The sequence below is a fragment of the Protobothrops mucrosquamatus genome, unplaced genomic scaffold (assembly GCF_001527695.2).
Source record: "Protobothrops mucrosquamatus isolate PMUCROS unplaced genomic scaffold, P.Mucros_1.0 scaffold829, whole genome shotgun sequence".
NCBI classification, from domain to species: Eukaryota; Metazoa; Chordata; class Lepidosauria; order Squamata; family Viperidae; genus Protobothrops; species Protobothrops mucrosquamatus.
The window spans coordinates 74,233-98,852 of NW_015387089.1; the positions used below are offsets into that span (position 1 = coordinate 74,233).

The window sequence follows — 24,620 nt, forward strand, 5'->3', positions numbered from 1 at the left end:
TTAGGCACATACTGCAAAAAAGGAAGGGGGAGAGTATCTAAGTCCCCAGTGCTTACTTAGCGCTTGTTCTCAGTGAGAAGGAACAAAGACAACTACTGCCCTTACCAAAACTTCCATCTGTCACACCAACACCAGCCGCTCTCACTAGATTGCTAGGGGACACTATCCATACAAAAACCAGGCAATATCCATAAGTCAGTATAAAACCACTGGACCATCCAGATGATAAAATCTGACAGCAAGCCCAACCACTACAAAATGATTGCCATGCTGTCTTTTCCATACACCTGGTGATGAAGACAAGACCTGCGACAGTTTCCAGGCATGAGCCTTGGGCTGTCGCTAAACCGCATTCATTCAGTCATCCTGACTTGTACTCCTTTGGATCCCTAAAACAGGAAGTAAAGAGAGCGCTGCACTAGATTGCTGCCAGTCCCCCGTGAAATCCAACTAGGCACCATCAGGAAGTTAATACTAGCCACTGTAACTGCATAGTACTCGTGCCAAACAGATCTAAACTCTGGCAGGCAAAACATTCTTACCGAGATCACTCTTGCCACTGAGGTTTCAGCACCACTTCTAAGTCTCATATCTCCCCCGTCATCTGCCCAGCTGCCAGCCATTTTGCTTCCACAAAACAGCAAGGCACCTGTAGGCACAGTCCAGCAAGCTTCTGCCAGCCCAGCTCCTACTGCCAATGCTAACTCATGGGAATAAGGAAACACCCACAGATTTCGTCCCTTACAGCCAGAGGAAAATTCAAGGCCTGGGGTTCAGCTGATCTGGCCCAAGATCCAACTCTTAACAGTCCAGTTCATCACCAAAATACAGATATAGATTGGGTCCAGAACCCCCCCACAAATCAACCTAAAAAAAACCAAAAACACCCACAGGAAGCCTGCACCACACAGTGTCCACTTGTCATCTTGATTCCAGCTGTTTGATGGCAATTGCTTGATGAAAGTTGCTGGTAATACTTTTCCTTCATATTTGCTGGACAGTTTCAGTTTTCTCAATCACTTTTTTTGTTTCAGAAAAAAATATCTAATAATCAAGTTCCCAGATGCAGCTATTTTCCTAATTTCATTTTGAAAATACTTTCTGGTATTGCAGGTTCTCCAGTGTAGGGATTATAAATTTTAGTGAAAGACACACTATGTTCCCAGGATGCAAAGTATAGTGGTGGCATGATAGATTCGCTGTTAATATATTCTGAGGGCAGAATTTCTTCATTGTAATGCCAAGAACATCCTACTGCTTTATTTCTTCAGTTCTTTGCAACTTTGCAACTTTACAATTAACATGCACCTGTTGCACAGTGCTTCATTCTTGAAGGAGAACAAAATTAAACATCCATAATTGTTCTATTATAACAACAGAGATAAGAAATAACTCAGCACCCAGACACAGCGGGAGTACAAAAGGTTTATACAAAGAAACCTTAGGTCAGATGATAAGGCATAGAGAAACTCATGTGTTGCTCACCTAGAATTTATAGAGGAAGGGAAGTAGAACAGGAAATAAATAAATTTTAAATGCAAGTTTAAGGACTTAAACAAATCTTTTAAAAATGATTAAAATGTTGATTCTGGAAAGTTACAAACAGATCATGGGTCCAGATTGATTTGAAATAATATTTTGAAGTTAATTATAACAACCCTTCCTATAGGACAGTGGTTCTCAACCTTTTTAATGCCGTGACCCCAACCGGTCGTAAGTCGAGGACTAAACCGGTCGTAAGTCGAGGACTAAACCGGTCGTAAGTCGAGGACTAAACCGGTCGTAAGTTGAGGACTACCCAACCGATCGTAAGTCGAGGACTTTCCCTGCCCAGGAGCGCCACGCATGCGTGGTTCCGCCCCCTGCGCCGGCCAAGGCGTAGCTGGCAAGTGGCAGAGACGGAGCAGGCCGACCACCAGCTGGCCCAGCCCAAGGGAGGTAAGGCACCCGCCGGAAAAGGGGGAAAAAAATGGCAGACAAAAAAAATGGCGGACAAAAAAATGGCGGACAGCCTTGCTTGGCGACCTCCGTGAAATGGTCGATCGACCCCAAATGGGGTCCCGACCCACAGGTTGAGAACCACTGCTATAGGAAAATCTTATTTTGAATTCTTAAAAAGAAATATGATAGGATGGGACTTTGAAGGTTGGACAGTAGAGGGAACCAGAAGGAACTAAAGATTATAATTAAAGGAGAACAATACTTAAATGTGATTTATTAATACAGAATGAGGCAAAATATTTTAACATTGGATGTATTGTGGGATATTTGTGAACAATGGACCCAAAAGTTAAGAGTTAACTTTTGGCTCTTAAATCTGAAAGTGGATTTAAAAACGACAGGCTACAAGAATGATATGGAAAAGCTGCAGGATACACAAATGAAACTGGCTGATGTCTTGAGAATTAAAACGCATATACAAATAAGAAGTCAAAAGAGCAATTTGGGTAATTTCCTATATTGGAAAGAATTTTGTGAGAAGCAACAAAAGAAAATGAGAAGAAATCAAAGTCTTGGACATTATTTGAAGAGCCAAGACTGTTTTAAGTAAAGATCAAGATTGTTTAAAATAAAAGGAAAGAATATCAAAATTGATTTGGTAAAAGTTAAAAGGATATGTCGTTAACTCTGCTAACCTTTAATGGACTTTGCTGACTGGGAACAAACAATGAGGTTTTAAGGATTTGTTTATCAATAAGAGATGGGAGATGGGAAGAAGACATCATTTGTTGTATTTTAAGATAAGATGTTTTACTAAAATTGTTTATACTTGCTATGAAGCCAGGTGGATGAATTCAATTTTATTGGCTAGGAATAAATTGTTGAGAGACTTGAAAGACCAGCCTGGAAAAATCCACTTGTGTGATTGCTAAAGAGTCAACACAAACTTGATGTGACATAATCAATGCTGAGAAGATGCATGAAATATAAGACTTTCTCTAAATTTTTAACCTGCAGTCAAGTGCGAATAAAATGACTGGCACTGCTACCAGGAAACGAGATTTTTTTTTATCTCTTCTACGTCAAGCAATTACCCTCTTTGATTATATTAAAATGTCATATAATGTCCTCTTCTATTCACTGGATTTTTTTTTCTTTTATTTTTTTTCCTCTGGAACTGTGGTTTTCCGGTATTATAAGAATAGCTAGAATATCTGTACTAAATACAAACCACTTCTGCCTAGCATTTTCAGTTCCCCCCCCTTTTTTAAATTTTCATTTGGGTATTCTATGACTCATTGATGAAAAGATTCAGGATAATTTTCAAGTGGAATGAAATAGAATGGAATAACAGAGTTGGAAGGGACCGTGGAGGTCTTCTAGTCCAACTCCCTGCTCAGGCAGGAAACCCTATACCATTTCAGACAAATGGCTGTCCAGTCTCTTCTTAAAAACTTCCAGCGTTTGGAGCATTCACAGCTTCTGGAGGCAGGTTGTTCCACTGATTAAGAGGTATAAATTACACCTTTTGGAAATAATGTTATGATGGAACCAGCCATTTCAGTTTAACGTAATGGAAGTAAAAATATAGCTAGGCCTTTTAAAATATCACATGTTCATTTTTCTTCTCTGTATGTGTGTTCATTCTATGTCTACGAGCAGGCTGATAGTAATAATAATAATACAATGGTCATTGGGGTACCAAAGCCATTTTTAAAAAAAGTATCTGGACTCCTTTTTTTGAGAAGAAGACTTTTTTTCATCTTTATTATATGTATTGATAATGAATATGTGTTTCAGTTCTGTAGATAGATGACCTTATATTTCACCTGATATATCCGTTTTCCTCATACACTTTTATAATACTGTACTTGAATGTCATGAGTTTTGATGTGCTGCCATCTAGTGGTTAGATTTACTGCTTAATTCAAAGTAACAATCAATTGCTACCTTCACAGTTGACCTTGGCTTCCAACAAGATTTTAGCACAGTTTCTTGAAAAGCAGCAGCTACCAAATTCAGACATCTGGTTTTACTAGAGTGTAATATTCATTCTTCCCACTTTTCTATAATATTTATGACCCATTAAGGAGCTTAGTACTGTAACATAAATGGATGTAGACCCTTAAACCCCCTCCTCCCCACTTTGCTCTTTATTTAGGAATCTGTATAACTGTATATACTGGAATGGATCCAGGGACCAGGGAACAGAAGGAAAAGAGTTTCTTTTCCACAAATGCTTATACAAGAATTTGTATAAGAGTTCAGGCAGCATTGTCCTTTGTACTGTATGTTTCATTACGCAGATCACTTTCCCAAACACTTTTGCAAGAACATCTAACATATTTTTCTGACTGAAGATTAAGTGATATCTTGGTGGTCTTGAGCTTGGTTGTTTTCTTGCACATATTTCATTACCCAAACTAGTGCTAGTTTGGGTATCAGTGCTAGTAGGAAGTGGGATCTGCTCTCAATTAATATTCCAGTGGCTTGCCTTGTCAGGTATGGTCTTGTTGTTTTTTGTTTGGTTGGGTTGGGTTGGGTTGCTTACTGTTGGCTTGTTTGGCAATTCTTTGATTGGGGTATTGTTCACTCCTTGATTGTTGATTTGATGTTAAACTTGGCTTTAATCTATGGTCATCTTGGCTTTGATTGCTCAGTTCTTGTAATATATCTGTAAATGTAAAGTCAGCAATTATAGAAACAATGTGATACAGGGGTTAACTGAGAAGCCTCAGACTCCAGTCTACATTTAGCCATAGAAATTCAGTTGACACTGAGTCAGTCTATCTCTCTCACAGACACAGACATTACCCCACAAGATGATTGTTAAGGGGGAAAAAATGGAGGAAGGAGTAGTATGCTTGTTACCTTTAGCTCCTGAAGGAAAGGCAGAATATAAACACATGCATATATAGAATAAAATGTAATTCTCAGATGGCTGAAAATCAAAATTGTCCAGATTGTTGTGTATAAAACATTTAAATTATAGTTACATGACTAGGGAAAGCTACAACCGGTTGTAAAGGTGAACTGGTTGCCAAGTGTCCAAAATGTGGTCAAGTGACCACTGGGGTGTGTACAAACATGGAACTCTGGAACTGGGTTTTGTGGGGGAGGGGTCTGTCATAACTTCGAGAGGCTGTCTGTACTAGCTTCGGTTGGTTCCTGTGTATCCTATTTAGATATCTTACTTAATAAAATCCTTCTATCTATCCTTTTAAGGTCTGCTAAAATGCCCAAACCCTGCAGTATGTAATTAGAAATTACCAGTACACATTGTAAAATACTTTAAAATCTAACCTTTCTTAAAAAGGATGAAAATGTTGTAGATTGCAGGAATTCCAGTTCAGAGTTAAAAATGGTATTTACTTAACTATATATCTTCCAGCATAGCTGAAGGGAGGCAGAATTAGGATATGATGGGCAAAGTGATTGAAGCATCCTACAACCATAACATCTTCTAGCAAATTCGGCATATCTGGGATCAGGACATTTTGCGGTTTGAGAAATAGCATCTGAGCTGCAAAAATTCCCATTTTGTGCAATTAGATTTAAAGTGCTGTTCTACTTGGCCTTTAAATGTTCATCAAAATGAACATTTTGGGCTTATGTATACACGCGTATGCAAAGAACCTTATTTATGGAAATACAGAAATAATATGTATAATCACTTTTTATTTTAATTATATACTTAACCTCTGATAGATTGTTGTAATGGTAATGCCACAATTCAATAAGATCCTTACCTTTTCTCCACCCCTTTCAACTTAGTAGAAATCAGTGTTTTTCTTCTTGGGCAGCTTGCTTGGGACTGATGATTAGAATGGAAAGTTCTAAATTCTTGTCTGATTTCACTTCTGGTCTTATTTATATGACTTCATTTGCTATCAATAGTTGTTTTGGTGGGAAAATACCATTTTTGTTGAAAGAACTATACTTTCAACATGCACGCAGCCTCAGCAGCTGAATTGGTAAGGGGCAGAGGCGTAGCATGGGGGGTGCAGGGGGGGCCGGCCGCACCGGGTGCAACATCTGGGGGGCGCGCTTGCACTTGCAGCTCTCTGCCCCTGCCTGGCTCACTCACTCTCTCTGCAGTGCTGGCTGTGCGAATCCGATCTGAGCCGCCGGGTCGCCGATGCCGCCCACTGTGGAGGGGGGCGCAAATTACTTGCCCCGGGTGCTGACAACCCACGCTACGCCACTGGTAAGGGGAAGTCAACTAACCATGTAGTTATGCAAGCAGCTTCTTGCATAGGTATATCTATACATGAACAATTAGCTCCTTGCAAGCATTATTTATAGCTCTGTTAACTTTGTGTATCGATGGAGAAGCTAAATTGTATTCTCCTGTAAAATCTTATCCAAAGACTATGTTGCCTAATAAAAAAGAGGCTAAAAATTAGGCTAAGTTCCTTCACAGTCCCTTTATCCCACATTCTGTTGAGTGAGATCAACCTTTATTTTTTTCGTTTGCAGCTTATTACACTCTTGAAGGTCAGGGATTTTTATTTATTTTTCATTTATTGTTTCTTTTCTTAAAGATAAACCTTAATTAAATGTTTTAGTGATTTTAATTTTTGTTTTTTTTTCTTCCCCCCCAGTTTCCTCATAGTGCTGATCTGCCTTATATTCAGTGTGCTTTCCACGATTGATCAATATGCAACTCTGGCCACAGGGACATTATTTTGGATGGTATGCCTATGGATATTTGCTTAAGCAACATATAATTTGTATGTATTTTGAGAAGAATTAAAATTGAGATATAGATATGTATTTATATGAATGTACTGTGTATATATTTGGTAATGTTATTTGGATGTATTCTGATTTGCTAAAATGCCCAAGCACTGTAATATGAAGTATAATCAGAAACTTATCAGTGCATATTTTACAATACTTTCATCTTTTTTTCTTACTGATTTGTGTCTGTATGAGAGTAATATGGATAACATGGAAGGAAGAAGTAGGTTTGTGCAAAACCTTTAGGTTCAGGCATGGAATGATCTGTTGAAACACATTATACTGTGGATTGTGTTAATTTGACCATTCCAAGGGTGGTCCAATGGTTTTCATCATCCAAACCATAAGCGTTTTGTGATGTTTTTAACATGGTGTTCCAGGCAAAACAATTCTGTTTTGGTGACCACATCCAGAATACGTCAGCTTTAGTTTGGACTTTGTAGGACTAATTTCCAGAGTATCTTTTGACTATACCGTATTGGTATAGTTCAGAAGAAAAGAATAATGTTGCAGAGAACTTGTTTCTGAATTCTGTTTCAGTAGGTTTTGGACATCCCTACATAGAAGGAAGTATCCTCTAGATCAGGGCTTTTCAATCTTTTCTCCCATTGTACCACTTTTAGGATATGGCAACATCCGAGTACCACCAGTCGCCTAGCAAGGGGTCAAAAACTTGATGACCCAAAAAAAAAAGGAAAAAAGTAATGAAGTACAGATAGTCCTCGACTTATAACAGTTCGCTTAGTGACTGTTCAAAGTTACAATGGCACTGAAAAAAGTGCCCCCCAAGCCAAGCCGAGCAAGACACCTGCCTGCCCACCCAGCGGCGCTCTTACTCCTGTCCGAGGTTTTCATTGTTGTGAGCATTTCTGTTGAGGATTGGCAGCGGGAGTGGGGTGGGGGGTGTTTGGTCTTTATTCCCCCCGTCTGCTGGGTGGTTGCAGCAGGTTTTGGTCACTTCACATGACCCCGGGACACTGTGACCGTCATAAATATGAATCAGTTGCCAAGCATCTGAATGTAAATTACAAGACCCTGGAGATGCTGCAACATTCCAGCTGATCGGCGCTTCTTCTGGGCTCAGCGGAAGCGCCAGGATCAGCGCCGAGCTCCAGCTGGAGCCTGGCGCTGATCCTGGTGCTTCCACTGAGCCCTGACAGCCCCGAAGAAGTGCTGATCCTGATGCTTCCACTGAGCCCTGACAGCCCTGCAACTCCAGCCATCTCTCGCTCAGGCTTGTGCGGTGCTGCCACCGGTTCAACTCATTCCCTTCCTCCCCTACCACTTTTCTAGGATGGTCGCGTACCACCTGCCAGGTGCCAATGTACCACAGGTGGTATCCATACCACTGGTTGAAAAGCCTTGCTCTAGACTGTCCCACAAGGTTTAACCAATTGAGTAGGGTGATTGAACAATAATATGTACGGCAATTCTCAAGGCAAGAAGTAAAAATCAGTCATATACAGATTTTTTTAAAACTCTCTTAATGTTTTTAGTATTTTTGTCCAGGTTAAAAACATATGATGCCTCAGTTGATTTTACATATAGCAAATAGCTGAGAAGCTAAAGTTGATGCATTTGATAATAGCCAATTGTTCTGACTTTGGAATACACAATCAAACGTTTCTTTTCAAGGATTTGTACAGTCTATAGTTTTTGTTGTTGTGCATCAGTGTTACCCCCTGATCCATAAACAATCCAATAATGCTAACAATTACTTGAATGCTCCATGCAAGTTCAAGAGTATTCAGTAAACAAGTCCTCTGAGTTCTCCATTGTCAGGACCTGTGTCGGGTTCATGAAACACATACTGAGAGTAATATAAGCAGCCCTCCCCAGCTATTATGTTCCTTGCTGGTATCTCAGTAGAAGTTGCTGGCATTGCATTACCTGACTTAATTCCTTGGGGCAAGCCAGCATTTATATTTCATTTCACTTTGGGCACTTAATCCTGCAGTTGTTTCTTATGTTGGGATTTCCCCATTATATGTGTTTTAATATTTAATGTAGGCAAAACAGTACCCTCCTTTTTCCAGAGAGTCAACTTTCAGAGTTCAAGTTCGTATGAATAAAAAGCCCAGTTTTTATGTCTTTCATATGCAGCTCAACAGTCCTTCTTAATTTTGTCTTTCATTTATAGAGCTATTTTTACACAGATCTGGTAGTGAATAGTTTTATATAGTGAACGTACAAATACTAATTGGCTTTCATGAATAACAGGCTACTTGGGTTTCAGAGAACAGACTAGCTTTTGTATCCTGGTAATTTCCAGAAACATTGAATTAAAATTTCTGAAGTTAGTGTTTGAGACTTGGAATACCTAAAATTCTAGAATTCCAGCACAAGTTGGCATTATATTTGAGAAAACAGTATTTGAACATTGAGGCTAGTGGAACAATGATTAAGTAGGTTTTGGGGAAGGATTTATTGGGATGTCTATGGAGATTCTCAGTCATCCAGGTCATGGTTGTCCCAAAGGTGCTTTTTTTTTGAGAGGCAGACAACAGAGACTCATCCCAACAGCCTGCACCTGTCTTCAACAGTGAAGGGACATAGGGCAGAAAAGATCCTGCAACCAAGAAGGCTCCACACCCATTTGCAGTACTCAGGTGACCCTGAGGACACAGATAAACCTCCAAGTGGCCTCAATGACTCTCTAAAAGAATGCAAATGACCAGCTGTCTGCAAGTAATATATATCCTTCTACTCCCCACCATCCAGTCAGAGCTGAAGAAGCTTCTTGGATGAAAAGCAAAGTCTTCAAAGAAAAACAAGAATGTCCAGGTGCTTCCTGAAAAAGCACCATTGGGACGATTTATTGGGATATAAGAATAAAAAGATAAGGAAGACAAGGCCATGGAGAGCATCAAAGATAAGGATAGATTATGATGGTCCTCGAAATGTAACGTTAGTGCCATTAAGTTAGCAAAGAAAAGCTCAGGTACTGGCGATTATATGGAAATGTTTCTTCTTCTTGTGCCATATCCGTTATCGGACGTTGGCGATCATGTTGGCGATCCTGTTTTTATCAGCAGCCGCACGAAAAAGCGCTGCTGAGTTTTGTCCGAACCAATCCCTTAGATTTTGAAGCCACGATGTTCTTCTTCTGCCTGGACCTCGTTTGCCTTCAATCTTTCCCTGGAAGATTAAATGGAGTATGCCGTATTTTTCTGGGTGTCACATCACATGTCTGAAATATTCTAATTTTAGTTTTTTAATTGTTTTGATGATTTCCCTTGGCTTTCCCAGGCGGCTTATCACCTCCTCATTTCTGATTTTGTCAACCTAGCTTATACATAACAGCCACCTGTAAATCCACATTTCAAATGCTTCAGGTGGCCTTCTGTCAGAGACCAACTCTCTACTCCATGGAAATGTTTACGAATTAGTTTTCGTGGCACAGTATGAAAATGATTTTCCATTGCTTTGTGGAATTTGCTCATCCCAAATTTAACAATGAGCCTAGATTGCTTTGGGGCCTCCAAGTACTAATCAAATCTGGTCTTGCTTAGCTTCTTAAGATTAGTCAACGTGATATAGTTTAAATTAATTTAAGTTTTATGATAAATCTAATGTCATATGAATGGATTTCTGCCCATATGACAGGACTTTATCATTTTCTTCTCCCCTGAATAGTTCTCTTCCTACATAAGACTTTTGTTGTCCTTCACTGATAGACAGGCTTGTAGACCAGAGAACAAGTGTGGAACTTGTTTCACAGAGCAGTTTTTGTGGGAGGAGCTTTACCATTCACAAAATGGCTGCCTATTACATTCATTACTCAAAAGACAAACTGATGGCATACTTTGCCATCCCTGCATACTATCATCTATTTGGGGGCATATTTCCAAACAAAGTACTAGTTTGAAATCTAAGACCATAAGAAGAACACCTACAAGGCCTATTAGAACCTATTCAGAGGTATCCTTGGAAGGTGGTGCTAGAAATTGAAGCTTTGCTTGGCAGCCTGTTATTTTTCCTGTTAATTAATTAGCAACACAATTACACACACATAGGAAGCCTAGTAGTCTCAGAGATTAGAACTACCAAATTCGAGTAACCAAATTTCAGATGACCTTTAGATGATATCAAAGAAATATAGACAGTTTGAAATTTTTGCTACCCTTTAATGGCCACTTGAAATTTGATAGCTGAGAAATGGTTGCCCTATTAGAGGCAGTAATACAAAGGCATAGGAGTCATTTTACGTACACCTGGGAAGCCTGTGGTTCAGATTTTGAGAGAGTGTAAGGATTGAGGGGAATTGTCCTTTTTTACACAATATAGTAAAATGTTTCTCTTTATGTTAATTTGCTTTTGTCAATAAATATACGTGATCTTTTGTATTATTACTTTCTTAAATAATATATCTGTGTTTCTTCTGGGTTCTTTAGTAGCTTTTCTTGAGTAAAATATTTTCCCCTGTGAATTAGAAATATATTTTTGAAAACTTTGTTTTGCATGTTTTATTTTGTTAGACCTATATAATTGTCCTCTTGCTGGATGACTTTAATATTTATTCAATAAATTGAGGAAAATAACTGTTAACAATTACTGAGGATTTTCTGAGTTTAAGAAGCTTTGAATGAAAATTTCATTCTCTTTGAAAAACAGCTGTTTAAATTCAGTAGAAAGTGTAATGTAAAGAAAATGAATTATTTTTTTCAATTTGTACAAGATGGAAACCAGTTGAATAAATTGTCTACCTTTTGTGCCGAATACAATCCTGCAGAGACTGTTGAAGAGAATAGATAAATGCAAAGAGACTATAGTTATTGCTATAGGGCTTGTGAAATGAGAAATATTCAAGAGTTAGTGTGAATATTTTTTTAAAAAAGCCTACGCACTTCAGCATTAGAAAGGGAGCCTAATGACATAATTTTGCTGAAGATCTGGATGGAATTAAGAGGAAGAGTTGAAGTAAGATTTGAAAGTATGAAAAGGGCTGTTTATTTTTTTCCTTAATCTTAAAAACTATAGACTATAGCATAAGCAGAAGTATCACTGACCATATGAGAAAAAGAAAACAGGATATGTTTTAATGTTGACATCCTTACATCTTAAATGTAAAGGCATGCATCACAAGATCACCCTAGTATATTATCAATAGAGGAAGAAAATTTATTCCTTCTGAGTTTTTATATACAGTATATTTGCTATATTAATGTCTCTTCCCTTAACAAGAAAATAAGAATATCTGTGTATTCCAATTTATACTTCTTCAAATTTTATAATACAGTTTGTAGCTTTAAAAATGCATACAGGATGCGTTTGCACAACGATGCCTATAAAAAGAAATAGCATGTTAAAAGCTCTATTAGGAAATTGCGTGGGGAAAGTGTATGTTAGAGAAAATGGGCATAAAAATACATGCATAAAGATATAAGTAGATGTAAATATGAGCAAATTGTCCTGTTAATTTTTGGAAAGGCATAAATATGCAAAGGTAAGTGAAACTGAAGTTTGCAGATTTAATCTCTTCTTAGTTCTGAGGGATTAAATGCAAAGCCAATATTTGCTCACTTTTGTTCTATAAATGAAGTTCTTTTGAGATTAAAAAGGAATCAGGTACTTAACTGGCCTTGGAATATGAGCCCACAAACTCTGATCTGTATTTCTGTTTCCTGATTTTCAACAAGTCAGTGCTTAGATGTTGGAAATTCCACACTAGCAATTCTAGTTTCTTTTGAATTTTAAAGTAGAAGGGTTTTATTAAAAACATTATATATTTTTAGCAATTGGGTACTAATTTGAAATGCTTCCAGATAAAAGCAAAGCCACATTTGAAATAATCAAGAACATGATGCTAAATAGTTTTGTTTTATAATTATTTTCACGACAGAATTAAGAACACCCTTTATCTTACTGATATCAGTGAGTTTTAATTCAGACTAGATTGCTCTCAAATGTTTGTAGTCAGGATTAAGACGGGGGCAAATATTCACAAAGGGAATGCAAAGCAAATTAGCATGAAGTAAGCACCCCTTGTTCAAGCATAAATGTGTCTGCATTCTTTCGAAGGCTTAGCTCCGAAAAAGGCACTTTGTCTAATTGCCTGTGCATCTGTGTGCATGCATAAACAACGTTTCCCGTGAAATTAGTAGCAAAGTGAAGCGGATATAAATGCGCACACAGGTTCAGACAACCAATTAAGCGTTCACAGCACTCAAGTGAGCCTTCTGGAGAAAGTGTATGCTTTAACACTTAGAGAATGATACAGCATTTATTAATACTCTATACATTTATTGCTGTGAGATTGAAAATAGGATGCAGAATTAATTTCATACCACTAGGTGGAGGTGTGAGCAGGATTTAAATCTTTTTTTTCCTCTCCCCCCTCCCCCCCCAATTATTCAGTCTACATTGAATAAGTGATTATCATGTAGAAAGGTTATGTATGTACCTTGGCAGATTTAAGATATTAATGGAAGAGATGTTTGGACATGACCCACAAAGAGAATGAGGCATATTTATTTAAAAATTGTTTTTGAAAGTTCAATATTTAAACTATGGAAAAAGTAAATTCAATGAGGTATTCTCCCCGTGAGACTATATTTTTCTTTTATTTTTATAAGCAAATGTTTTTATGGTGCCAAAACACAGCGGAATGTTGTTATCTCAGCATGCTCTAAGAAAATCCAGGCACATGATCCAAGTGGATTAAACATTCTTCTGAACAGAAGGATATTTAGTGTGCCTGAAAAAGCTATTTTCTTGCAGGAATCTCATTTTGTTGTCAGATTTGGTCTTAGAGCTCTAGAGATTATATAATGTATGTTAAATAGTGCAGGTGTTAGATCACTTTTCCTTCTGCAGCCTTAATTCTTGCTCACGCTGGACTGAAAAAAAAAAAAAGAGAGAGAGATCACGTTGGTTTTGAAAGGTGTACAAATTTCTGCCTTTCTCCTTTTTACTCTTTCATGATCATTTTAGCCAAGATGGCTGTTTCCACTGCTCTTAAGGAGAAGCTAGGGCAGAGTCAAATTTTAAAGGATGCTTGAAGATACCTTCCTGTATAATAATGAAGGCTTCAGAAGGAAAAGTGATAAAACGTCTGCCGTATTTAACATACATTGTGTATAATCTCTAGAGCAATATTCCTATATAATAAGGTATTAAGGAATAAGGATTCCTGCTCAGGGCAGGAGGCTGGACTAGAAGACCTCCAAAGTCCCTTCCAGCTTTATGATCTTATTTCTACTCCTGAAGCAAAAGGGATGCTTTGGAGTTTATCTGAACCTTTTATTTGTTTCTGCTGCCTTGTGAAATATGTGGGCAGACTTCATCTCTATTTACCAGTGGATGAGAGGATACAGATAGTCCTCAAGTTACAACCACAATTACCAGCAGAATTTTGGTTGCTAAGCAAGGCGGCTGTTAAGTGAGTCACACCCAATTTTATTACTTTTTCTCCCCTCCGTGGTTGTTAAATGTAACTGCAGTTAAATGAATCACATGGTCATTAAGCAGCTATGGCTTCCCCCACTGATTTTGCTTGTTGGAAGCCAGCTTGGGAAGGTGGCAGATGGGGGTCACATGATCCCAGGATGCTGCAATCGTTGGAAATACATGCTAGTTGGCGAATACCTAAATTTTGATCACACGATCGTGGGGGTGCTGTGGCAGTTGTGAGGAACAGTTGTATGTTATTTTTTGAGTGTTGTTGTAACTTTTAACGGTCACTAAACAAATAGTTGTAATCGAGGAATGCATTATAACTTCCTATCTAAGATAAATTCTACTATTATGTATGTATGTATGTATGTATGTATGTATGTATGTATGTATGTATGTATGTATGTATATAGAGAGGATTTTAGTTAATTATATGCAGACAACTGGTATGGTAGGGAATAAGGTGTTAGTATTGCATTCGTGTCAGAAGCACCGACCCACTTCCGGGTTGAAAGGATTAGCTGGATATCACTGTTGCCGGGGGAATGCCCAGTTGGNTATGTATGTATGTATGTATGTATGTATGTATGTATGTATGTATGTATGTATATAGAGAGGATTTTAGTTAATTATATGCAGACAACTGGTATGGTAGGGAATAAGGTGTTAGTATTGCATTCGTGTCAGAAGCACCGACCCACTTCCGGGTTGAAAGGATTAGCTGGATATCACTGTTGCCGGGGGAATGCCCAGTTGGCGCTTTCTTTCATGACCCCAGCAGGAGCTGGAGCGAAGGACAGGACCTCACCCTGCCCCACGGCAGCATTCGGATCTCAAACACGAGCTTGCTCTTGTCAAGCCAGCATCCTAAATATGTGAGCCACCATGCTCCTCAATAAGGTGTGGTACTGACACCAAGAAACCTAGGTTTGAGTTCCCAGTGGGAGCTGACCAGAAGACTTTGGACTTGTCACACTCTCAATAAAACCCATCTCGCCAGGGCTGTTGTGGTGAGCAGTGGGAGGAAGGAATACTATGCATGCTTCCTTAAGATCCTGATTGAAAGCAGGATATAAATGTAGCATGTCGATTCATTTGATTTTTATTTATTAATTATTTATTTACCAAACAAGTTTATATGGCTGCCCAAATCACACACAGGTAACTCCAGGTGGTTTAACAGCATTAAAAAAAAAACACAACATGAAAGCCCAACCCACCCTCCTATGGCAGCAGCAACACAATTCAATCACTGCTTGATTGGCTCCCTTTGTGCTCCCCAGGCCACTGACTAAACCATGGCTTCAGAGTCTTTCAAAAAAGCAGCAAGGTGGTGTCTAACCGTAGTAAAAATGCCTTCCAGGTAAGAGTAGATTTAGAGGAATGCCGTAGCTCAAGCAAAACTTTCTGAAGAAAATTCAGGAATAGTGAATACTTGGGTTGTCAAGAAAATAATAAGCCAAATTGCATGCAGTGCTGCTGCTGCATTTAAATTACAAATTGGCAATGAGAGGGGAAAATGCATATCCAAAATCTAAAGGGGGCACTGTTGAACTGCACAGAGAAGCAAATGCAAGAGGGTTGAATTTAAATAGCTGAATGGCAAGTTTGCTGTAAATATTCAGATGTAGTGAAACATATTTTTGCAAAGGTTAGCATATTCTCAGTTCCTGGTTTTTGGTATGATCTGATCTTAGGCTGAGGTTCAGGTACAGGGAGGCAGAGGGAGAAATAGGCAGCAATGTATGAAAACCAGCAGAGTGCAGAGCCCCTTAATATTTTCCTTCAGTGGGAGAAAAATTGCCTTAGTATAAAACAATCATATTTGGTAGAATCAGGAGCTCCATTCAAGGATCTGGAATGCTTACTGTACGAACATTCCAGATAATCGTCTATGGAGATTCTCAATCATCCAGGTCATGGTTGTCCCAAAGGTGCTTTTTCAAGAGGCAACTGGACTTCCTTTGTTTTTCCTTGAAGACTTTTGCTTCTCATCCAAGAAGCTTCTTCAGGCCTCTTCAGTACTGAAGAAGCTTCTTGGATGAGAAGCAAAACATCTTCAAGGAAAAACAAAGAAACTCCAATTGCTTTTTGAAAAAGCACCTTTGGGATTCCAGGTAATCCCACTCCACCAACCACATCCTGTAGATGCTCACATGTTGACCTATATTTTTGGAGGCTGAATGTGTGATTGCCTACATACAGGCAGGCAGTTGGGCTTAAGTGAGATTGTAGCACTAGGGGATGAAATGGAATGCTCTTGTAGTGAGAATTTAGTGTTCCTTAATATTGTGGAGCTACAGTATAATGCAGAATGTTGGTCTAGGAACTGGGAGACCAGCTTCAAATACCCTCTGAGCCATGAATACTTGTTGAATAACCCATGACCCACTCCTTATTATAAAGATAAAATAGCAATGGATGATACATATGCAGTCCTAAATTCCCTGAAAAGAATGTGCAGGATTAGAATGTAAAATAGAATAAGAGCAGAATAAGAGTCTAAGAGTGTTTAAGGTTAACAAAACACCCCTAAAATAGTTGATAAAAGTACTAACAGTTGTTTCTGATGTGAATTGATATTTGATTTTTTAATTTCATTTTCTTATTTGTTAGATTTATATCCCACCTTGGTGTCCATAGTACTGTTGCTTTCTATTTTTACCCACAATAATTTCCACAACTATTGGAATAAGCTTAGAAGTAGGACTTAGAAGTAGGACTGACCCAAAGCCATCCAATTAGTTTCTGTGGCTGATAGTATATTAGTATTGGAGACCCCAACTGTTCTCTCCTTCCTTCCTTCCCTCCCTCACTTACACACACATAAATTGACACACTCAGTTTAATTCTGGTTCAAGCCAAAATCTTGTATGAATACACACTGCAATCCTGCAGAGTTTCATTTTAACAAAAGTCATATTAACAGAACTGAACACTTCCGTTAGAGAGAAGGTCTCTAAGGATGAGTCAGTAAGCTTGGAATACTAAACTTCTGGTTCCTGTGACTGACCCAGATTGGATCCTGCAACATTATCCTGGGATACAAATATTTGCCTTCATTCATAAAAGCCATATTGTCACTAATGGCTGCTTCTCACCCAATAATCTTGGTAAAGCAATCAAGGCGGAATGGGACACAACTTGCCTCAGCCAACTCACCATGGCCAATTCGCCGCAGCCAACTCGCCACAGAACAACTAATCATGGCCAACTTTCCACAGTAAAATTCGCTGCAGGACAATTCAACAGTTCAATTTCATTATTTAAAATAATTGTAAAAATTATTTAAATTTTTGTCATTCACATTTTATTTTGTCCCTGTTTTAGCATCTTTTCTTTAATGATTCTATTTTATTATTTCTTTGATATTAGTGTAATTCTTGTCCTGTGGCGAGTTTTTCCATGGCAAGTTGTCCCGCGATGAGTTGGTGGCAGCAAGTTGGCTATGGCGAGATGGCCATGGCAAGTTGGCCATGATGGGTTGTTCCATGGCGAATTGGCTGCGGTGAATTGGCCATGATGAGTTGTCATAGACTCCATAAAAGGGCCACCTATCTCAATTAGAAACAAAGGAAGTCCACTCCGTATACCAATTCCTTTATAACAGACTAACAGCCTTGGAAAACCTCTCCCAGTGCTGGTACTGATTTTCTCAGAATTCCTAATCTTCATTGTTTTGGCTGTGTTCGATATATCTGCAGAATGAGTCAGACCGTTTAAAAAAACCATATGGGTGGAGATTATTTGCTGCTGGGTGAAAAAAATAAAGCATAATCTTTCATACATTTTAAGAAAATACATTTCTTAACTCCCTAAAGCAATATAAGACTGTATTTTGAGAGTTGTTTGTACTTTTGTTGCAGCAGACTGATCATGGCTACCCCTCTGGAAAGACAGCAATGTTTATAACATTGGCAGATTTCACACTGTATGAGGCAGCTACGTGAGAGTGTGAAATTTTATATATATATAAAATGTGTGTGTGTGTGTGCGTGCATATGTACATACATACATATATATATATATATGTCTTAAGTGTTTTTTATGATGCACCCGGTCAGCCCAAATATGGGAAGAAGAATATATATATGTATATATGTATGTATGTATGTATGTATGTATGTGTATATGTATATATGTATGTGTATATGTATATATGTATACGTATATATAATGTATACATTCTAAATTGTGTGTATTCAAGATCGCACTCTAATATCTAATAAGTGGAGAAGAGGAAGGCTATTTTGGTTCTCGAGGTAGGGAGAGGAAAGCTGAACACGGGCGCACAGCAGAACTGAGCGTTGAAAAGGATTTTTCAATTTATCAGGATTAGCATGTAGCACTTGCAGTGACAGGTGTTTCCTTTATGCCTTGTCCAAAGTCTGGGAAGTAGTTTGTCATTAAGTACTGCATTCAGTGTGTATCTCAATTTCAATATAACTGGAGGGCCCAAGGCTTTGTTAGGTCCTTGTTTTTACATCTGACCTCGGCCAGCTGGAATCCATTGTCTTTAGCGTAATGTAACAGCTGACATAACATAACGGGTATCAAGCTGAAAAGCCAAAGCAGCCTGGTGAACTGATGAAAATGAAGGGCAAAAGGAATGGAGAGGTTGGGACGGGTATTACAGCACCCTGACTCAAAAGTGGAGAGCTGCTTTCTGTTTTCCCTGGGGGAATTAGCCAGGAAATAAAGAGATGAGCCTGCTGATGCTCTGTTTGCAATTGATTACATATGATAGACTACCAGGGCCAGGTTTGGGCTTGCCAGCTGTCACTTGCTAGTAGCTATTGAATTGCTTCAAGTGGCTCCTGGAGGGGAGATGGTCTGCAGTTGCAGGTGTGGTAGGATTACATAACTGCAATGAATACTGATGGGCTGATTTTAGAAGATATATGGAATAAATGCATTAGATACTTTATTTTCTAATACACAATATGCAAAATCCGTCCAAAATCTTTTAATTCTTTTAAAAATAAAAGTGGCTTGATTTCTTAAGACAGCTTTAAGAGCTATCTATGGAGAGAGGTTGGTGCATTTTTAGTTATAATTAGATTTTATAAGGGAAGCAATGTTCCAATTCCACATTTTGCTTGTAAATCAGATTTAAAGTCCAAGTGTGGGCCTCCCCGGAAGGAATCGGTTAGGGGTAACTCTTCCTCCTATTAACTTTTTATGTAAAAGTCTGCTCTGCTTAGATCTCAAAACCAGTAAGTCTTTGGACAAACTTGAATAGGCATCTGCTGTATTTACATTATAAATGGGACATAGCATCCTCCCGTCACTGTAACTCCCACGTTAAACTGTAGATCACATTGTGACCAGCTGGAAGCTGAGGGCATATAGCAATCCAGGATCTGATATTTTTTTCAGATAAATGATGCTGCACTTCAATGGTTAGACGGTCTAGAGCAGCGGTCCCCAGCCTTTTGAGCCCTAGGGACCAGTTCCATGGAGAGGTTTTTCCGCAGACTGGAGGTGGCATGGTTTTGCGTGCTGCCTGCATCCTGCGGATGGGGCTTCTCTTGTTTGCATGGCCCAGTTTCTGCTGCAATGGTCATAAGTGTGAAAAATGGTCATAGGTCACTTTTTTTCAGTCCCATTGTAACTTTGAACGGTCACTAAGTGAACTTGTAAGTCAAGGGCTACTATGTTTGTAATTTAGGCCGAACGTTTATATATGTTGTAAGTCCATGCATGTTGTGCCATACACTAAATAAATAAATCTAATACACATTTTTGAAAGTTCATGGAATCAGACATGAAGGTATATCCAGTCTCAGGACTTATAGTGAAGTTCTCTTTTTCTGCCATAAATTCATGGGGAATCTGGACATTGTCACTGGCAAGTTGCATAACTTGCGTTTTGTTTGTATTTTTCTCAGCTTTTACCTTACCATGGAAAATTCAGTGAGGAGAGTAACATTAATATAACAGCACAATATTTTTGCAAGTATGAATAAGAAAATATCCCCATGTTGTCCAGGAAGAGAATTTTCCTTGGGGAAGATATTTTTCCTCTCCTTTTTCTATCCTTGTCCCTACTTTTTGGGTTATTGAATAATTCTGTACTAGCATAGCAAGCACTGTAATCTGTTTTGCTTTTGCTGCAAAACATTTAAAAGAAATAACTTGTTTCATTTAGCAATTTCCCTTGCCCTCCCTCTCTACAAAGTTCTCAGCAAATAAATCACTTCCTGAGCATTCCCTTTCTCTGGAAATGAGCAAGTTTCCCAATCTTCCAGTTTCACTGCAAGTGGCCACTTAACTAGAGGATACTTCTATTCTGTTGTTTTTCCTTTCCTGTTTTAAATTGGTCAGTTTTCATTTATTGTAACTAAATTATTGGCCCAGATTGGGTAAAAAAAGGAGATTGAATAAATCTAGGAAACATATTCTGTTGAATTTAGAATCTTGAATCAGAATCTACAATCTGTTGAATCTAGGAAACACCTTTTGTTCAAACATGAAATTCAACAAACTTAGAAAAAATAAAGCTGGCAAATTTTCAGTTCATATTGTAAAATTGATTGGGGAGGCCTGTTGTAACTTTGAAAGGTTGCTAAGTGACCAATCTTTAAATGAGGACAACTTGTATTTTTATGACTTTGAATGAACCATGTTTTGAACACGCTAGCAGTAGTTTCAAGGTATCAGGCAACAGAGCATAAAGGCAATAGTGCAGTGGTGGCGAACCTATGGCACGGGTGCCAGAGGCGGCACTCGGAGCCCTCTCTGTGGGTACACGTGTCATTGCCCCAGCCTTACCTCCCCCCGTGACCCTCTCCTCTCCAGCAGCCCCCCTGAAGGAGAGTCGCCCCTGAGCGTGGCCCACACAGAGCAGTGCAGCCAAGGACATGGCAGCCAGGCAGTGTAGACAAGACTCTGCTCTCACACCCCATCATGCAGTTGATGCTGCAGGGTGCGGACAGAGGGTGTGGCCACCATAGCACTGCTGGGTTGCCTGGGCTATCTGCGGCAGGTCCTGGAGGCGGTGAGTGGTCCTGTGGGCAGGCGGGGAGGGGGATGGGGGCAGAGCAGGGGCAGGGCAGGAGAGGCGGGGGCAGATTTTGGGCACTTGGTCTCTAAAAGGTTCGCCATCACTGCAGTAGTGCATGCAGGAGATAGCAGAATATTGGTTGACCAAAATCATTCCTGTACTGATTTTACTTTGAAGTTTAGTATGTTAGAGAAAAAATGGATTGTGACCATAAGGGATGTAAAAGGGAAGGAATCCAAATCATTTATGTTTTGTCCATTATGAGGATGGAACTAGAGATACAAGTTTTCCAAAAAAAAAGCCCCTCACCATTGAACTGTAAAAAAATTAAAAATATTTTTTAGGGAAAATTCTTCTCTATAGATAAATGTGATTCAAATAAACATACTTGTCTCAATAGTCATACTTTATGCAAGTATAAAAAAGACCTGTTTTATGAGATTTGCATATTGGGTTTAAAGTACAGTAATGAAAAGCTTTAATATGTGGATAAAATACTTTTATGGGAAACAATACTGGATAATAGGAAATAAAACATGATCCAAGTGCAGCTGCTTTTAGCTTCTCAAATTTTAGAAGAGTCACTTAAGAAACAAGTTTTCAACTGCCCAATTTGCCTGAAGTGGAAAATTGTGTGACCCACCTTTCCAGATGGGGCATAATGAGACAGAGATATTAAATGCAATTTAATGAAATTCTATTTATAGTTTACAATAGAAAACATTAAATTTTGAGTATCTGAGAGCCTTTCACCAGGCTCATGTATTTAATTTTCAAGACAGGAACTGAAGATTTTACGTTAAAGACATGCGTCTATTGTATTGTGCTGTGTATTTATATTTGCAAATAGCTTTCTGACTTTTTGGCCTCTCACATAGATATTACAATCTTTCAGCATTATTGGCTGCTAATAAATAATGTATGCATTGGATCAGATCAGACTAATAGTCACAGCAAGTTGATTTCCATGAAGATTAAATTTCTTATTCTCGATTATATCTGCCTTTAAGTGAATAAGAAATAGCAATTATAGGATATAAATATGTTTTAATGTTTAATTTTGCTAATTAGCCTCCTATATATCAGCCAATAGTGAAACAATAAAGTAGCAAGTATGGAAAGTTTGAGAGAAGAGGAAAGGATTCGCTAAATTTGCTGAAAGTATATTCAAGCACAGATATAGTTGTAAGGGGAAGTGCCATAATATGAGACCACCACTGAAAATAATTTCAGGAGGTGCTAGAGATATATAATTTATTAATTTGTCAGGTGGTTGCCTCTTGTTATTTGGCAACTATGCTGGAAAAATGGTTGTCTGCACTATCCAGTGTGATACACTGACCTTTATAATGTACCTGAAAAATCCCTCCCTCCTTCCTCCCTCCCTCCCTCTCTCCCTCTCTTATTTTTACAAAGAACTCAAGGTGGTGAACACATCTAACCCTCCTCCTTTCTCCTATTTTCCTCACAACAACAACCCTGTAGGTGAATTGGGCTGAGAGAAAGAGTGGCTGGCCCAAGGTCACCCAGATGGCTTTCATGGCTAAGGTGGGACTTGAACTCAGGGCCACTTGCTTTCTAACCTGGTTCTTTAATCACTAGACCAAACCTGACTTTGCCATAGGGTTGCGTGTGCTTGATGTCATGTGGTAAACAATTATCTGTGGTTTTGGGTTTGGGAGATGACTTTTGTAATCGTGGCATTATATGGCATGATGAGTGCCATTAAACATCATGGAGTAAATGAACTGGCACATGCTTATAAGAAGAGTTAAGAAACTATTTACACTCTGAGTTTGTAAGCTTGGGATCTACAGATAGTCCTTGCTTAACAACTGGTCCTTTAGCGACTGTTCAATGTAATAACAGACAGTACCCAAAAAGGCACTTATAACCTAATTTTGAAGTTCCAAGGGCTACACATACCCCCTGTGGTCACGTCATTGCATTATAGGTGCTTGTCAGCCAGCTCTCATTTTCTGCCATTTGCAGTCATGTGATCGCAATTTTTGATGTTTTTTTTGCTGCTTCTGCCCATTGGGTTGCTTACATAGACTTAATATATTTATCCTGCTTTGAAGAGGTGGGGGTTCAAAAATGGGAAGAGGAATCTCAGATTTTGCATTAGGTTTCAGAGATAGGGGTAGTTAAAAATATATGCTGGCAGGTCCAGTTGGATAGATTATATTCTGATAACAATATTAATACCTCCTCTAAGCCTGTTTGATTGGAGTACACAGTATTTCTAGTACAACTAGAAATTGTTGGCAGAAGTATATAGAATGTGCTGTTGCTAGACTATCTGTAGATCCCAAGCTCAGTGAGAAAGAGTATGTTGGAAACTACAATTAAACTACAAATAAAAATTAAGGAAGTTTCTTTATCTTTTTAATTGCATTTACACCTAGCCAAAATCTGACAACTGTTGGCATCCCATATATTACAAGGAAAAAATAATTATTCGATCATATAATTAAAAAGTAATGTTGAAAGCTATCAGTTTAATTTCCACCAGGAAACTATTCTAAAGTGGTGGCACTATCACTGACAGTTAGCACTTCCTAGCTTCAGTTCCCCTCTCCTTTCAGAAGTGTGAGACTATCAGGAGTTTCACCCTGAGCTATCCAGTAAGTTGGAATAAATGTTCCTGCAGGTGCCCAGATCCCAAACCACAAAGAGATTTAAGGGTTAAAGTCAGAACTTGAAAGGGAAACCAATTGGTCCTTAGTGCATGGCTGCAGTATTTGGATTATATATTCCCAATGATAGGTGCCATTTGACACCTGGGTTGCTGCATTCTGGGCCACTTGTGGTTTCTAGTCTTTAAAGGCAGCCACATAAAAGTTATTGCAGTAGCTATTGCAGCTGATGCATTTGCCCAGAGTTGCTTGGTAGTGAGCATATAAATTTAATAAATAAACAAAATTTTCTAGATGGCTTGACTATAAAGAGCATAGCCTTTTATCAGGCTGCTACTAAGTTTGTACAAAGAGCAACAAATGATGCATTCATCACTCTAATTCAGGGGTGTCAAACTGCCAGTCTGCGGGCCAGATGCATCATGCCGAAACCACACCCACCCCATTGCCGGCAATGGAAAAAAAGTTGCGATACGTCACGACACGTCACATGACATTGTGAGTTTGACATCCCTGCTCTAGTTTAAGTCTGAAAAGAATCCAGGATAGGAATATAAAATCAGTATCAGGTAAGAACTTGAGAGACTGGGAATTCCACTCTCTCCTCAGGCGTGAGAGCTAGCGGGATGACTTTGAGCCAGTCACTCTCTCAATCCAAATCACCTCACAGAGGTGTGGTTGTGGGGATAATAGGAGGCAAGAGAATTAAGAAGTACATTTTGTGTATTGAGTTATTTATAAAAATCATAAAGATGGGATAAAAATATCTAAAAGAAACAATTGGATAGTAGGTCACAATAATTATATACCTGGCGGTAAATCTGGATCTTGAGCTAAAGCTTCTAAATATATAAACATTCAATAGTGCATTTTAATAATATTAATATGGGCAGTTC

At 38.7% G+C, this 24,620-nt stretch overlaps 1 protein-coding gene across 1 annotated transcript in view; it reads left to right on the forward strand.

Moving 5' to 3' along the window:
* The window catches only part of KCNQ1 (potassium voltage-gated channel subfamily Q member 1), a 106,762-nt gene that overhangs the window by 36,786 nt on the left and 45,356 nt on the right, over positions 1 to 24,620 (forward strand). Inside the window, exon 2 of the mRNA XM_029284686.1 lies at positions 6,546 to 6,636. Within this exon, the coding sequence (XP_029140519.1) occupies positions 6,546 to 6,636 (91 nt within the window). The remainder of the gene's footprint in view (positions 1 to 6,545; positions 6,637 to 24,620) is intronic.